This window comes from Glossina fuscipes, unplaced genomic scaffold (assembly GCF_014805625.2).
Source record: "Glossina fuscipes isolate IAEA_lab_2018 unplaced genomic scaffold, Yale_Gfus_2 2, whole genome shotgun sequence".
In the NCBI taxonomy this organism is placed as follows: domain Eukaryota; kingdom Metazoa; phylum Arthropoda; class Insecta; order Diptera; family Glossinidae; genus Glossina; species Glossina fuscipes.
This window is the reverse complement of record NW_023998416.1, coordinates 32,323,489-32,338,110: the sequence shown is the minus strand read 5'-3', so window position 1 is coordinate 32,338,110 and position 14,622 is coordinate 32,323,489. Positions and strand designations below refer to the sequence as shown.

The 14,622-nt window shown below is 36.1% G+C and overlaps 3 protein-coding genes across 9 annotated transcripts in view; 2 read left to right on the top strand and 1 right to left on the bottom strand.

Moving 5' to 3' along the window:
• LOC119634198 (UDP-glucosyltransferase 2-like) overlaps positions 1-2,816 on the top strand; it is a 7,134-nt gene extending 4,318 nt beyond the window's left edge. For 4 of the 7 annotated variants that reach the window (XM_038028229.1, XM_038028228.1, XM_038028227.1 and 1 more), the window contains exons 3-4: positions 644-1,653; positions 2,161-2,814. In XM_038028229.1, the coding sequence (XP_037884157.1) occupies positions 644-1,653; positions 2,161-2,440 (1,290 nt within the window). In that variant the 3' untranslated portion in view covers positions 2,441-2,814. Of the gene's footprint in view, positions 1-643; positions 1,654-2,160 lie in introns of all 7 variants that reach the window. The other 3 variants (XM_038028231.1, XM_038028232.1, XM_038028230.1) reach the window with 2 other exon arrangements.
• A 530-nt stretch (positions 2,817-3,346) lies between these two features.
• LOC119634197 (non-specific lipid-transfer protein) lies at positions 3,347-5,868 on the top strand. Its single transcript, XM_038028223.1, has 4 exons — positions 3,347-3,614; positions 3,968-4,291; positions 4,349-4,539; positions 4,597-5,868. Exons 1-4 carry the CDS (start codon positions 3,570-3,572, stop codon positions 5,663-5,665), a joined length of 1,629 nt encoding a protein of 542 aa, XP_037884151.1. The 5' UTR covers positions 3,347-3,569; the 3' UTR covers positions 5,666-5,868.
• Positions 5,869-8,215: 2,347 nt separating this feature from the next.
• LOC119634196 lies at positions 8,216-14,175 on the bottom strand. Its single transcript, XM_038028222.1, has 8 exons — positions 13,305-14,175; positions 12,906-13,240; positions 11,359-12,837; positions 11,156-11,296; positions 10,961-11,100; positions 10,300-10,439; positions 9,942-10,232; positions 8,216-9,875 (listed from the first exon to the last, which is right to left on the bottom strand). Exons 1-8 carry the CDS (start codon positions 13,621-13,623, stop codon positions 8,404-8,406), a joined length of 4,317 nt encoding a protein of 1,438 aa, XP_037884150.1. The 5' UTR covers positions 13,624-14,175; the 3' UTR covers positions 8,216-8,403.
• Positions 14,176-14,622: the final 447 nt, after the last annotated feature.

The following is a 14,622-nucleotide window of genomic DNA, read 5'->3' as shown; positions in this document are numbered from 1 at the left end:
ATAGATTCACGTGATATAGGTGAATATAGGCGACATTTTCTAGTTTGGCCGCACCAGAGTGTCAAATTTGTGTTTTTCTCCATTTGCAGTTTTCGCTAACATACCAAATTTCAAATACCGTTAAAAATAGTTTCCATAAGCAGAATTTGAATTTGTTTAGTTTGCTTGAAAGGTAGTTTTATATTGATTCATGAAATGCCCACAAAAATATTTTCTTTTTTTTAATATGGACGGATTAGGCTTTCAAACCAACTATATCTCAATTGTAATTATTTAACATGAGCTCTGTTAAGTCGTTAACAGTCGTTTACTAGTTAAATTCGAATTTATCTTCACACCCTTATTAAATTCCTACTTGTATTTCATTTATGACTAAAATATTATTCATTTCTTTTGAACATTTGTGTAAACAAACAAAGCCACATTTTTAAATTAAAAGTAAAGTAATTTAAATCGTGTAAACGAGAGACCGGCACATTTCTACAGATGGACTTCGAAAAGTGCAAAAAACTTCGAATAGAATGGCAATGAACAAAGAAAAAGAACATCATTTTTCTTATTTCTGCAATCTTATCTCATGCTCTCAATGTTTGTTTCATTCAGTCATTCAATTAATATTCATATCTCTTTCAATGCATTACAGATCTTCGAAAACCGCCGCATTTACAATCATTTTGTTGAGTTCTTTATGCTGTACGAATGGGGAAAGGTCGCCTGCAATCATACAATACGTTCCGACGCCCTGACCCGTTTAATGCGTCAAGATAACAAATTTGATGTCATATTGATGGAACAGTTTAATACGGATTGCATGATGGGCGTCGCCCATTTACTACGGGCACCCGTTATCGCTCTCAGCAGCTGTGCTTTAATGCCATGGCATTATGAACGAATGGGCAGCCCGATTATACCGTCTTATATACCGGCATTATTTTTGGGTCAATCAGAAGAAATGTCCTTGCCGGGACGTTTAGCCAATTGGATTTCATTTCATGTTCTTAAACTATTATATGATTATTATTCCATACCAGCGGCCGATGCTATTTTGCGTTATAAGTTCGGCCAAGATATGCCATCGGTGGGTGAATTGGCCAAAGAGACAGCATTAATGTTTGTTAATCAACATTTCTCGTTAAGTGGTCCTAAACCATTACCGCCATCTGTAATAGAACTGGGCGGTGTACATATACAAAAGGCAAAGCCTTTGGATGTTGAATTGCAAAGATTTCTAGATAATGCTGAATATGGAGTAATCCTTATAAGTTGGGGATCTATGATACGGGCAGAGACCATGCCAGCAGCTAAACGCGATGCCATTGTTAAGGCAGTCAAACGTTTAAAACAACGTGTTATTTGGAAATGGGAAAACGATTCTTTAATTAATAAACCGGATAATATGTATATTAGCAAGTGGTTGCCTCAACGTGATATTTTATGCCACCCGAAGGTTAAAATTTTTATGACGCATGCTGGCTTGATGGGCAGTTCAGAGGCGGCGTATTGCGGCACTCCAGTTATAGCCACGCCCATGTATGGAGATCAGTTTCTTAATGCAGCTGCAATGATTCACAGAGGCATGGGCATACTTCTCAATTATGAAGACATTAACGAGAACAACGTTATCAAGGCCTTAAAGAAAGTTATGGAAAGACAGTAAGTTTGTTTGTTGTTTCATTTTTTTTTTTTTTGCCCTCTTCTTTGTTTTTGGAAATAGTGGTACTCTCGGTTTACATCGTATTATAGGCGTGTCGTTTGAACGATTCAGCTTATTTTCAATACCAACATGCGTTCAAGAACTTCCAAAGTTTTCGTCAGATAAATGTGTGCCACAGACACTCCACTAGGTTTTGACAAAAGTGCATATGTCAGCATCTTTCGATAGTGGTTGCAAAAACAACAAAGAATAGAGAAATCCATAATGCAAAAGCATTGTTTTTGGGACTGTGGAGAAATTTTAAACCGAATGCTAAATTTTTAAATATAAAATTTTCAAGATCGTAACGATATTTTAAACAAATAGACATATATAGATGGTACACATGCAGAAGCTAAGATCATCTATAGATAGGTGAAGTTTGTATTATTGCTAAGATGAATATTATGCAAAGAAAAAGGGATATATTTATTAAGAAAATTTTTTGTTTTTGATTTTCTTTTCAGATATCATGAAAGTGCTAAAGCAGTTTCCTATGCATATAAACACAGACCGCAGACGGCTTTAGAGACAGCCATGTGGTGGGTAGAATATGTAGCCGCCACTGAAGGTGCCACTTTATTAAAATCGCATTCAGTGCACATGTCACGTTTTACGTACTACTGTTTAGACACCTATCTGGTTCTAAGCAGTGTGACAACTTTATCGATTCTTAGTTGCTTTGTGATTCTCCGTAAAATTGGTTTATGGCGCAAAAAGTTAAAATCAAAAAGTAAAACTCATTAAAAAATGTGATAAAATCGAACACACAAGTTTAGTACAAAAAACACCAGCAGATAAACAATATTAGAAAAAATTTATTGTAATATTTTAATTATAAAATTATCTATTCGTTCCTATTCATCTAAAAATAGTTAACATCACTTTGGATTAAACATAACTTTTCATTTGGTTGCGTTTTATAAATTTTTCAAATTTTCTTCTGTAACGAATAACAGCGTTGTATGATTTTTACTCCATAGTGTATTTGCAATCATAAGTTGACGAAAAAGAAAACAAATTATGCGAAGCTTGGCAACTCTGATTTTCTATTGTATATTTGCCACAAATTATACTTTGTATTGGGCCTCCCAACTGGATCAACTCCTTTTGAATATATTATGGGAGATAATGACATAATTTTAATATTGTATTATTAATAGTAACCAAACATTTTTAATAAAGTTAAAAAATTATTTGTATATATATGTTTTATTTTAGTGGTTGCTTTTTCACTTAACAGAATTTCTTACGACTTTGCAGAATTTCTTACACGGCTTTGTCATTTTAACAGAATTCCTTACGATTTAACAGAATTTCAACAAATTGCGTGACCGCAGCAGGCGCTATTTTCTAGGCTTATGTGCTTTTGGCTATCGAAAAAATCTAAATTAAGTCACGTAATACTTTACAAGAACATTGACATCCCTGTTTTCACCACATGTAAAACCAACTCTAAGTTGGCAGCATCTGGAGCTTGGACTTTTGTTTCTGTTCTATGTGTAGAGGCAACTTTTGCAAAAATTTAGACTTAATGTCAATTTGAACTTTTCTGAGAGTAGAATTTACACTTTTGTTCGTAACAATTTTATCCAAGTCAGCTGACTTGCAGAAGAAAAAGACTTAGGCAATACTTGGGTTTCTTTCGTTCATTCATTCATTCATTCAAAAAATTTGTATCTGACAGAGTGTCAATAAAAAAGCTGAAAAAATATTTACATACGCAAGTAGAGTTTATACTACACGAAGAGAACTTTGAAACAGAAGCAGCGCAGAAAAAAAAATAGAAAGGAATTTAAAAAAATTAATTTCGATTAAATTTGAAACATTCCTTTACGCAAAATATAGATAGTTTTAATCTGGTTAGACATAAAAAATGGCGAAGACGCGAGTTTATGTAGTTGGTGTGGGCATGACGAAGGTATATTGCGGTTTTGTGGTTCATTTTATGGTTTTATTCATTTTCGGTTTTGTAAATCATTTCACCTGATTTCATAATGTTGGATGCATAGTTAATGGAAAAAGAATATATTTTTATATGCTCCCAGTTCTTGCAAAACTCTCCCGATAATGACGCCGGAAATAATCAAACAATTGAACAATTGAACTTTGATCCCATAATGTAAAATTTTCTTACCTTTGGTATGTTGGTTCATTTGATAACTGGAGAGCGCGTCTACTCCGCTATTTAGTACTTTATTAAATTCATAAAATTTTGATTTTCAAGTTGTTTACCTCCAAAGTCCAATTTGACTTAAATAATAACTTTTTCAGTTTGAAAAACCAGGCCGTCGTTCGGATGTTTGTTATCCAGATTTTGCTAAAGAAGCCGTTACTAAGGCCTTATCTGATGCCAAAATTCCCTATACAGAAGTACAACAAGCTGCTGTGGGTTACGTTTACGGTGATTCCACTTGTGGACAGCGTGCTTTATATGAAGTTGGTATGACCGCTATACCAGTTTATAATGTTAACAATAATTGTTCTACGGGTGCAAGTGCGTTATTTTTGGCCAAACAAATCGTGGAATCTGGAAATGCTGATTGTGTATTAGCCTTGGGTTTTGAAAAGATGGAGCGCGGCTCCTTGTCTTCTAAGGTAGTTGATAAATTATCTTAATTAAAAAGAAAAGTATTCTGACTTATCTTAATTTAGTATTTTGATCGGGCAAATCCCATGGAGCGACATGTAACTCTAATGTCTGAGTTAACTGAAATCGGCACTGGCCCCATGGCTGCTCAAATCTTCGGCAACGCAGGTAAAGAGCATATGGAAAAGTATGGCACTAAGCCGGAGCACTTTGCTAAAATTGCCTGGAAAAATCACAAACATTCGGTTAACAATCCGTAAGCCATTCAGACTTGGAAAAATGTTTTTGAAATTAATTCATTCATATTTATTAGATACTCGCAATTTCAAGATGAATACACCTTGGAGCAGATAATGCAATCTCCTCAAGTGGTGGATGGAGTGCTCACTAAATTACAATGCTGTCCTACTTCAGACGGTTCCGCTGCTGCTATTTTAGCTTCTGAGACCTTTGTACGTCGTCATGGTCTGGAGAAACAAGCAGTCGAAATCGTGGGCATGGAAATGGCCACAGATCCAGAGTCCACTTTCAAGGATAGATCGTTAATAAAGATAGCTGGTTACGATATGACAAAATTAGCAGCTTCACGCCTTTTCGCTATGTCTAATTGCAAGCCCTCTGATGTCCAAGTAGTAGAGTTGCATGATTGCTTCTCCGCCAACGAGTTGATTACTTATGAAGCCTTAGGATTGTGCAAAGAAGGCAAAGCAGCGGAATTAATTGATAGCGGTGACAACACTTATGGCGGCAAATATGTTATCAATCCTAGCGGTGGTCTTATTTCAAAAGGCCATCCTCTTGGTGCAACTGGTTTGGCTCAATGCGCCGAACTATGCTGGCAATTAAGAGGACAGGCAGGCAAACGTCAAGTTAAAAACTGCAAATTGGCCTTGCAACATAATTTGGGTTTGGGTGGAGCTGTCGTAGTGACGCTCTATCGTCTGGGTTTTCCGGCTTCGGCTAATGTTAAATTTAATTTGACCTCGGCAACTTCCGCTACTGGAGAAGGGTTCAAAGTTACACCTTTATTAAAGCTTTTGGAACAGGCCATGATGGAAGACCAAGAGAATCTTATTGAGAAAGTGAGAGCGGTTTACGGTTTTAAGGTCGTCAATGGACCAAACGGCCAAACTGGTTACTGGACTATCAACGCAAAAGAAGGCAAAGGAAAAATAACTTACAATGGTAAAGAGAAATGTGATGTCACTTTCATAATGAGCGATGAAGATGTTAGCGATCTGATAACGGGAAAATTGGCGCCACAAAAGGCATTTTTCCAGGGCAAAATCAAAATACAAGGAAACATGGGTTTCGCCATTAGACTAATGGATTTGCAGCGCAGCTCACAAGATCGCATTGAGGCAATACGCGCTAAACTGTAAACTTAATTGTTTCTTTCTAATTTTACAATTTTTGTGTATATGTATGTATTTTGTACTCGGTTTTAAAATATTAACGTGTAAGGAAATTAATTTCGGTGGCAAGTAAAGAAACTTACAGCAGTTTTTTCTTTGCTTGCTTATCATATTTTGGGTGTTGCATTTTTTTATTAAATTAAACAAAAAATATATACTTTAAAAAAAATGTTTTTTTTCTATTTTAAAGTGCGTTTATATTGTTACACTAATATTATTTAAACACAAATTTTTCGATGACAAGTAACAGAGTATAGTCGTTTTGGGATCAAACTTGTTTACTTAAAAGCCGGGAGCTTTCTCATCGCTATACGCTACGGCCGATGTGGCATTAGAAGACGATCATGGAAAGGTATAAACGCAAAACCATATTCTGCTAGGCTTAGAACCGGAAATCGAGAAATTGTTTTAAACGTTAGGGTATTTCAAAATGGTTGAGTGCTGTTTAAGGAAAAGAGGCCTTCTGATATATGCAGTACTGCGCCATCAGCATTGTATATGCCCGCGGCAACTAATGCCTTTTAAACATGCCTACTGCATCTCGCGCAAATTTGAATTTATTTTGTTGATGATTGTTTTTCTTAATATCTTTTAGTGGCGCTGGATTGTGAACAGTGCAAAGCTTTGGTTAGAAAGCAATTAAAAATACTATAATGGGACATGGTACTACTCCGCTTAATACCGTTGTTGATATAGACATCTTTCAGAATAATGGATTATATAGGAACTGGCCGAAACTGTGGTCCGATTCGAACAATTTCCAATACCGTTCATTCTTGGGACAAAACGCTTCGATTTGCCAGTTTTCTTCAAATTATCTAAAATATTACGACTTTTAAGTTGAGCAAAAGAAAACGAAACGGACGCAAAATCTGAATAAACGTTAATACTACAAGTGGTGTAGAGTACGATTAGAAGAACCGTTAACGGAAATTATTGATGAACTAGAGATTCATTAGTCGATGGCAGTGGAGTGAAACAGAGCATGCAAACCACCCGATAAACTGTATTTTCCTTATAAATGTTTCAATTCAACGAATACTACATTTTGGTTTAACGTTTCCACTAATCACTATTATCAGCTAGATTTCCTTTATATTCGTCGCGAGGAAGTTTTTGTCAACCAGGTTAATGTTACTCTAATCGAAAGCTATGATATTCTGGATCCACATCAGCTGAAAGCTTTCATATTCCCAACCGCTTGTAAGATTTCAGAGCACTTTTGCTGCTCATAGACAACCGGTGCAGATTATAATTTTCAGCTCCACGCTTTTGACGAGCTTCGTTTGTAGCAACTAAACGGGTTTTTTTCGATTTTCAGAGAATGGATAAATTACAGCGCAATTAGCAAATGAGCTTTTCTATAAGCATTTTAACACAAAAGCCTTCAACTATTACATTTCAAGATTTGAAATTTCCCCTTAGTTATTCCTTATTTGATGTTTTATTGCTTTCTTAAATCTACAGATGGAAATTTCATAACGTCGAGCACCAACAGGCCGCACTTGCCTGCGTGAAATCGACCGTTCATTTCGATTGCAGCAAACGAAAAAAGCAACTAGTTGAAGGCAGAGAGTCTCTTCTTCGCTTCGAAACATTTAATTCCATATCTCGAAAATTAAAACATTTCCGCCTTTATAAAAATTTTCTACAACTTCCGTGTTAATGTCCGCAATTGTTAAAGTAAGGTAACTTTCTTTTACCGCTAAACAAATATCTTATTAACTTTTTAGCTTGAAGTTGAGGATTGTCTTTACAGGTACGGTTTTAACTGCTTTTCTTTTCCAATTTTTAATTTATTTTTGTTTTTTTTTTTTTGGTTTTTAATAATATATTCTACGGTTTTTCTCGATTTTTCTGAGGGCAGGTGCGTAATTATTTTTCAGGATGTTTTTGTGTGAGTGTGTGTGTGTGTGTGTATGTTTTTTGTTTTTTGTTTTTTAATATTTATAAGGATTGTATATATGTATTTCTAAAATAGAGCGTAAAATCTTAATGTATACAACTTTTTAATATAAAATTAAATGTTGTTAAAAATTTTTAAAAGCGCAAAAATAAAAATAGCGTATGATCTTTAATCTATTGTAAATTGGTAACAAAGAAAAAGGCAAAAAGCCAAATTATTTCAATAACAATGACAAAAAAAAAAAAAGAAGAAAATAAACCTGCAATAAAATAAGATTAAATATTTCTTTACCACCAATAATTAAATGATAGTGAATTTGGAAAGAGTTTCTTTGTAAATTAATTTCAAAAGAATTGTATGGTATAAAAAATTCAAAAAGGAAAAAAAAAGAAATAATAGTAATTCAAAAATATATAAATAAAATGGACACAAGCTCATAATAAATAGCTTAAAACTTAGGTATAGTTTTTTACATTATCCTTACAAGCGGATATATAAATATCAACTTATATAAAGAATTTTAGCTTCATCATGTTGATAACGTATATATATATATATATATATATATATATAGGCTATAGGCTTGTTTTGCTTTCTTTTTTTGATTGTGTTTTAAAACATATGTTATGTACCAATTTTACAAGTTATCTTTTCATCAACCTAAAACAATAATATGCGATCTATGCTGCCTTCAAACTTTAAACTTAATAAGCATTGAATGCTTTACAATTTGCTCTTAACAAAATTTCATAATTACTTATAGTAGTTTAATTTCGTTATTGCTGATGGAACTCAGATACTAATGCGACGAATTTGAAAAATTTAAATTAGACGGGGTTGATGATGAAGTACTTTGATTGGTCGTATTACTGCATTTGCCTGTACTATGGATTGTATTACTGTTATCCATGCTCGCCATTATAGAGCTTAATAGGTCCGTTGGTGGAGGCGGCTGCGGCGCGGGCTTATAGTTTGATTTTTGACCAGTTTTATGTGATTTATTACTTATTGTCGATGCTGGTACAACCTTGGCACCCAATTTTGTCTGAGCAGCTAACAAATGGTTAGGCTGCAACTGTTGTATCGAGTTTGGTGGTGGTGGGGGAGGAGGTAAGGGACGCATTGGAGGTAGGGGTGGCAATGGAGGATACATAAGTTTTGGTGGCAATAAGACTTTCGTTTCTACGACCTCAGATATGATAACCTCTTCTTCATGATCCACAAGTAGTTGAGGTTGAGCCATCATAATAACGTCATCTCCGCCTACTGTAGATGATACTAAAAGTTGCTCCACATGATGAGCAGTAGCTAAACGAGGGGTGGTGGGATCTGCAGGTGTTTCTCTTTGCGATGAATGCGAGGTTACAGAGGCGTCCATTGGTATACAGTCCCGTGCAGGTGAAATTAATGGTTCGCCCATATTTGGTAATTGAATACTCTGCTGGAGGTGCTGTTGTGTCGGTTGAGGTTCATCGGATACGATTTGTACTTGTATTTTGATTTCGGGTTCTTTCTGGTTAAGGCTGTTGACATAGGCCTCTCGGTGTGTGAACGGCGTTTGAGGCACTAAAGGCAGAGGTAAAGCAGGCACTATTGGTTCGGGCAATTTCAATACTTTCGTTGTTGCGCCATTAGATGTTGTTGCGGTAGTGATCGCACTAGCAGTTGCGTTCGGTCCAGAGTTCTCCATTTGCGCATGTCTTTCCACTAATTTCGGCTTTTTCGTTGTCTCCGATCGCTGTGGCTTAGTGCTCTCATCTTTGCTGTGTTTATTGTGTTTTTCTTTCTTTTCCCTGTGACTGCTACTATTAGAATCGTGATTCTTCCTGCTACCACCTTCCTCTTTGCTTTTGCATTTCTCACTCTTATGTGGCGAGGACAGGCTCACTACTTTATGCAAACTGTTTTCAACAATCATTTTCCGCATGTCAATTTTTGCCACATTATGTGACGACAATTTCTTTTTAATTTGATTCCCAGTATCAATTTCCTCTTTTATAATGGCGTTAACTTGACTTGAATCGTCCGTGCCACTTTCACTGGAACGTCGGCTGCCATCGTCCAAATCGATAAGTTTCTTTGCCTCGGTCTTCTTTGCTTTTCCTTCGTAAGTACGTTTACATGGAGTTCTCTTAGTGTCTTCGTGGCTGATGGGATGCGGCAAAATCGTTTGTTTTTCCTTATACTGTGGCGGCTCAGCCAACACAGGATTATTTTTCTCATTGATTACTTCTTGACCAGGATAATATTGGCGCAATCGTAAATGCCAAGCTAACAATAGTTGCAATACGTGAATATTAGATTTCTGTAGATATAGCTAATATATTGACTAATTACCAACACTAGTTACCGCTGTGACGGTGCGAAATTGATGTATTATATTGCGTGGCAGGAAATAAATGTCATTATCACACAATTGGATTCGCGCATATCGTACACCATCTCTGCGGAGTTGATTCAATTTAGCATCCTCGATCCATTGAACGCATTGCGATATGGGAGGTTCATGTAAGTCCAATTGTAACACTTCCACCAAATGATTAAAATCTTGAGCCGCAAATGCTACCACATCCTTTGTAATGCGATTTTGATTGTAGCTTTGACCACAATGAACTGCTTTCAGTATTCCTGCATAATTAAAATGAAAATTTGATCAGTATTTTATGAAAGCGTCATCTTTCGTTCGAATATTTACCAACAGCTGCTGTAGTAATACGCTCATGCCCATGGCCGACATGATCGGCGTGCGCCTTGGTGCGATCTTCTATCATCGTCTCTCGAGCTTCAGAGAGACGCGGTAAATATTGTAGATTACGCAACTCGTTTATGCGTGTTCTGAAATGCATTAACATTTTAAACTTATTGAAGAGCGAAAACATAGGCCTAAAAACTACGGACAGTTTGCCAACAATTCTTAGGCTATAAAACTGAAATTTTGCCAACATTACTAGAGAAATAAGAAGCTTTGAAAATGATCGCATTCGTATTAGCAGAATTGTGTCGTAAGTTTGCCCAAGTTTACAATCATTTCAATTGGAAAAGATTATAATTAAGGAAATAGGCGTGAAGGGCTTTCGCTAAATTCGCAGCAGCACATTGTTGCAAGGACAGTTGCGTTTATCTAACCATAGTAAACTGACTAATTGAACCCGGCTTCGCTTTGCTGCAATCGCTAAAAGTGGTCACGAAATTAAATTTTTATGATACAAAAATAATCTTTCTAATTGATTAGTTTGGTAATACAATGGGAGAAGAACTTTACTCAAGCTTTTGAATTGATTGAATACAAAAGTTCAGAAGCAAAGACCGGGTTTAGCTATGAATTTTTCGTATGATTTTTGTTTAATATCCGATACCTTTGTCTTTTCATGGGAGTTTTGCTGTTAAGTTCCGCTGTAGGCACCAATTGTTCGCCGGCGCGTATCCACAGAATAGGACCATCATTCGATAATCTCGGATCGGTTTGTAATATAGAATAAGGACCCCAAGGCATGGTCTGTAAAATTCACATATAATTAGAAATTAGTAAGCATATATGATGCTGTTCGTACTTTTTTTAGAAATGGATTCTGTTCAATACGACCTAACAGGTCAGGAAAATAGCCACCAACTTCTTCATGTACTTTACCCACTAAACTTATTTGATGTAAAGGTCCGTAACGGAAAGTACCCTGTGAGTAATTGCGCACCACCTAAAATAAAAAATAACGTTCATGTAAGGAATCGCGAAGATGGAATAATCGCTACAATTTACATGATCATAATATTGAGTCATAGTACAGGTTTCAATGTCCGAGTTGCGTCCTAAAACACCAGCTTTAACGGTAAGAGTTGAATAGTTCTCCGCCATGTGTTGCAATAAATCAGGTAAATAACGTGCGGAATCATGTACAATGCCCATGACATGATGCGCGTAACCATCTTCGTCTTCAGCGAAGCACACATTAAAGAACTCATTAACTAATTCTTCCATTTCGTCAGCCGCCAAATGTTGAATTTCATCCTGATACAAATGTACCACTGAAGCACCACCATTCGGATAGACTTCCACTTCGAAAAACTGACCGTACTTTAGATGCTGCAAACCTGGTGGAACTCGATTGTTGTTACGTGAACTGCGAGTAATATTATGCTCGGGTTGAGGTTGCACACACTGTATGCCAACACTGGAACGTCTTATTTTTGAACGTTTATAACATTTTGAACAGTCGCGACTACGTGAGGAAGATGACGATGAAGACGATTGTTTGGTCGAAGACGAACTTTTTTGATGGTAATGATGGTGGTGATAATGATGATGACTGCTACTACTCGACAGAGAACGCTTGGCCAAAACATCCGATTTGACTGGCGACTTCGGTTCTGCTGTAATGTTATTTGAATTGCTGACCGTTACTGCAGGAATATGATGACTATTATTTTTAGCGACTGCGGGTGGTGTTGTCACAGACGGAGCTGATGTAATTTGTAAAGCGAGAGAAGCATGGCTATTTGCATTTGACGAGGTAATCACTGGGTTTAACATTGAAGAAGGCGTTGTAGAAACTTCCGATTGTGCAGACATGTTTAGTCCTTCTGTTACTTCCTCGAGCAGGGACTTAACAATAACTTCGGGTTCAGATTTTATCAGCTCAGCAGCATCATTAGTTTGCCCATTTGGTTGCTGCATTTTTATGGAACAGTCAACAGCAATAGCTTCGATACCGGTATTAAAATTTAATTGACGACTAACTTCTTCGCGAGTTTTTAGCACATGAGCCTGCGCTTTGCACTGGGGCGTTTCACCTTTCTTCCCAAAATCCTCTTTAATTGGTGCTGGCGTACCATCCGCTTTCGTCTCCGTTCCATTTATAATAGACAATGAATTCGTGGGATCTTCCCTTGGTTTGATTACATCTGCAGGAACATCCTGCACATCGGGAAGTGTGGATTCCAATATAATCTCCTTTTTCTCTGGCGTCTGTCTTTTAACGTTGATTATATCCGTCTCTGACGCAATTTTGTCATTTTGCCCTGCAACTAGGTCCGTGATCTCTGGCTTTGGAGGATCCATTGCTGTGGACGTAGCTATATCGTCATCCGTTTTTTCACTCGACTTCTCTGTTGATATAACAACACTTTCATCTACAACATTAATACAGTTTATTTTTACACCGCTAAGACTACTTCGACTACTTTCAGAACTTCGTCTTCTGCTGCTAGATGACGAGGAAGTTGATGATACGGTTGAATACTAGAAAACGAAAGAGAAATTGTGAAATTAAATATCAATATGAGTACTATGCAGCTATGAAAGCCTACTTTGTCCTTTTCTCCATTATCCCTTGGACTTTTGTTAACTATTTTGTGCGCATTTAATTTATTTTTCGAACTGCTTTTATGGCTTTTCTTATCTTCATTCGAGTGAGATTTTGAGTTGGAACTCTTCGCGTGAAGCTTTTCTTTGCCACCACAACGCTCCGAATTAGGAGTAGTCTTGTTTTTGTCATTTCGTTCACCGTCTTTGGATGTACTTCTTCTATCTGAAAAATATTCTTTGTCTTTTTCATACTCCTTCTCTCGTATTTTCTCCTTTTCCCGATTGCGGTCTTTATCACGATCCTTTTCTTTTTTCCTCTTTTTATAAGATTTATCCGCTAATAGAATATTAAACAATTAATGATCTTTAGAAATTATTCTTAGAAACCGATATTTTTATACCTCTAACGCAATGCTCTTTTGTAAGTGACTTAAATTCGGTTTTATACATTGATGCACCGATCTTTTCCTCTTTCGCATTGTTTGAAAGTTTTTTCGGCTGTTGCGGCGATAATGACGGCTGTTGGATAGGCAGTTGGTGATGTTGTTGTTGTTTTTCACGATCCGTACTTTCACCGAGTAAATTTTCCTTATTTATATTAGTTGTGTGCAAACAAGGCGGCACTTTTGCGTCTTCCATCGATGTATTTAATCGATCCATTGCAATTGCCTCATGGTTCAAGGATGACGTTGTCACCTGAATTTCCACAACATTCGACATTACGCGCCACTTTTTTCTGCTAAGATATGCTAACCAACTGCTTTTTACAAATACAATGCTATAAAGTGGCAGCGGTAGTGTTCTTATACGAGTAGAAAAAATAATCGATTAATTCGCCGCCTCACTTAAGCTTTTGCCACCAACAAGCGCGTAATTCATGTGAAAACTATTAAAACGATTTTCCTAAACTAGATCACCACGTTAGTCGATCGTTATATGCTGTAAATTTCATTATAAATAAACTCATTTTCTAATTGTTGTCTATAAATTTTCTTTGTGCAATGCGTTCATTTTACATTCTTTTCTTCTGCGTCACAGAATTGAAGAAAATGTCTTTGTTTTTTTCCTCCTTTCTTCTTTTACACATGCACTTGGAGTTCCTTTATACTTTACATGTTTTTACGCATTAATTATCTAAAAGTAAATTTTACAATTTTCTTATATTTTTACTTTTCAAAAAATCCTACTACAACCATGCTTTATCAGTAAATATATTTTAAGTAGAAATTTGTAACTTTTTCACGCGTATCTCTTCCACCATTTTACGAATGAATAAACGAAGATCTCATTGCCAACGTTGCCAATAATTAAAAAAACCATTTATCAACATTTGAAAAGGGGGATGCGTTTATTTACAGTTAATAATTATTATATATTTTGTATTTTCTTCCGTAAAACTGGGCGGAATTTTTCCCTTCCCGCGTGGTTGGCATAAAATGATTGCTTTTTATTAAAAAAATCAAGTAAAAATAGTTACTATGAGATAAAGTTAGAAAATAATTTCAATACTCCATTAAGAATGTCCGCCTGCAATACATTACTGATTGCTATCAATTTAATAAATTAAAGCATCGTTAGCATAACAGATATTATGTGATTAACTCTTATCTAAACTTCTACGCTCTCCATTTAAGTAACCGATTGTTTGGGAGAAGGAGAGAGAGAAAAGGAGAGAGAGAGAGAGAGAGAGAGAGAGAGAGAGAGAGAGAGAGAGAGAGA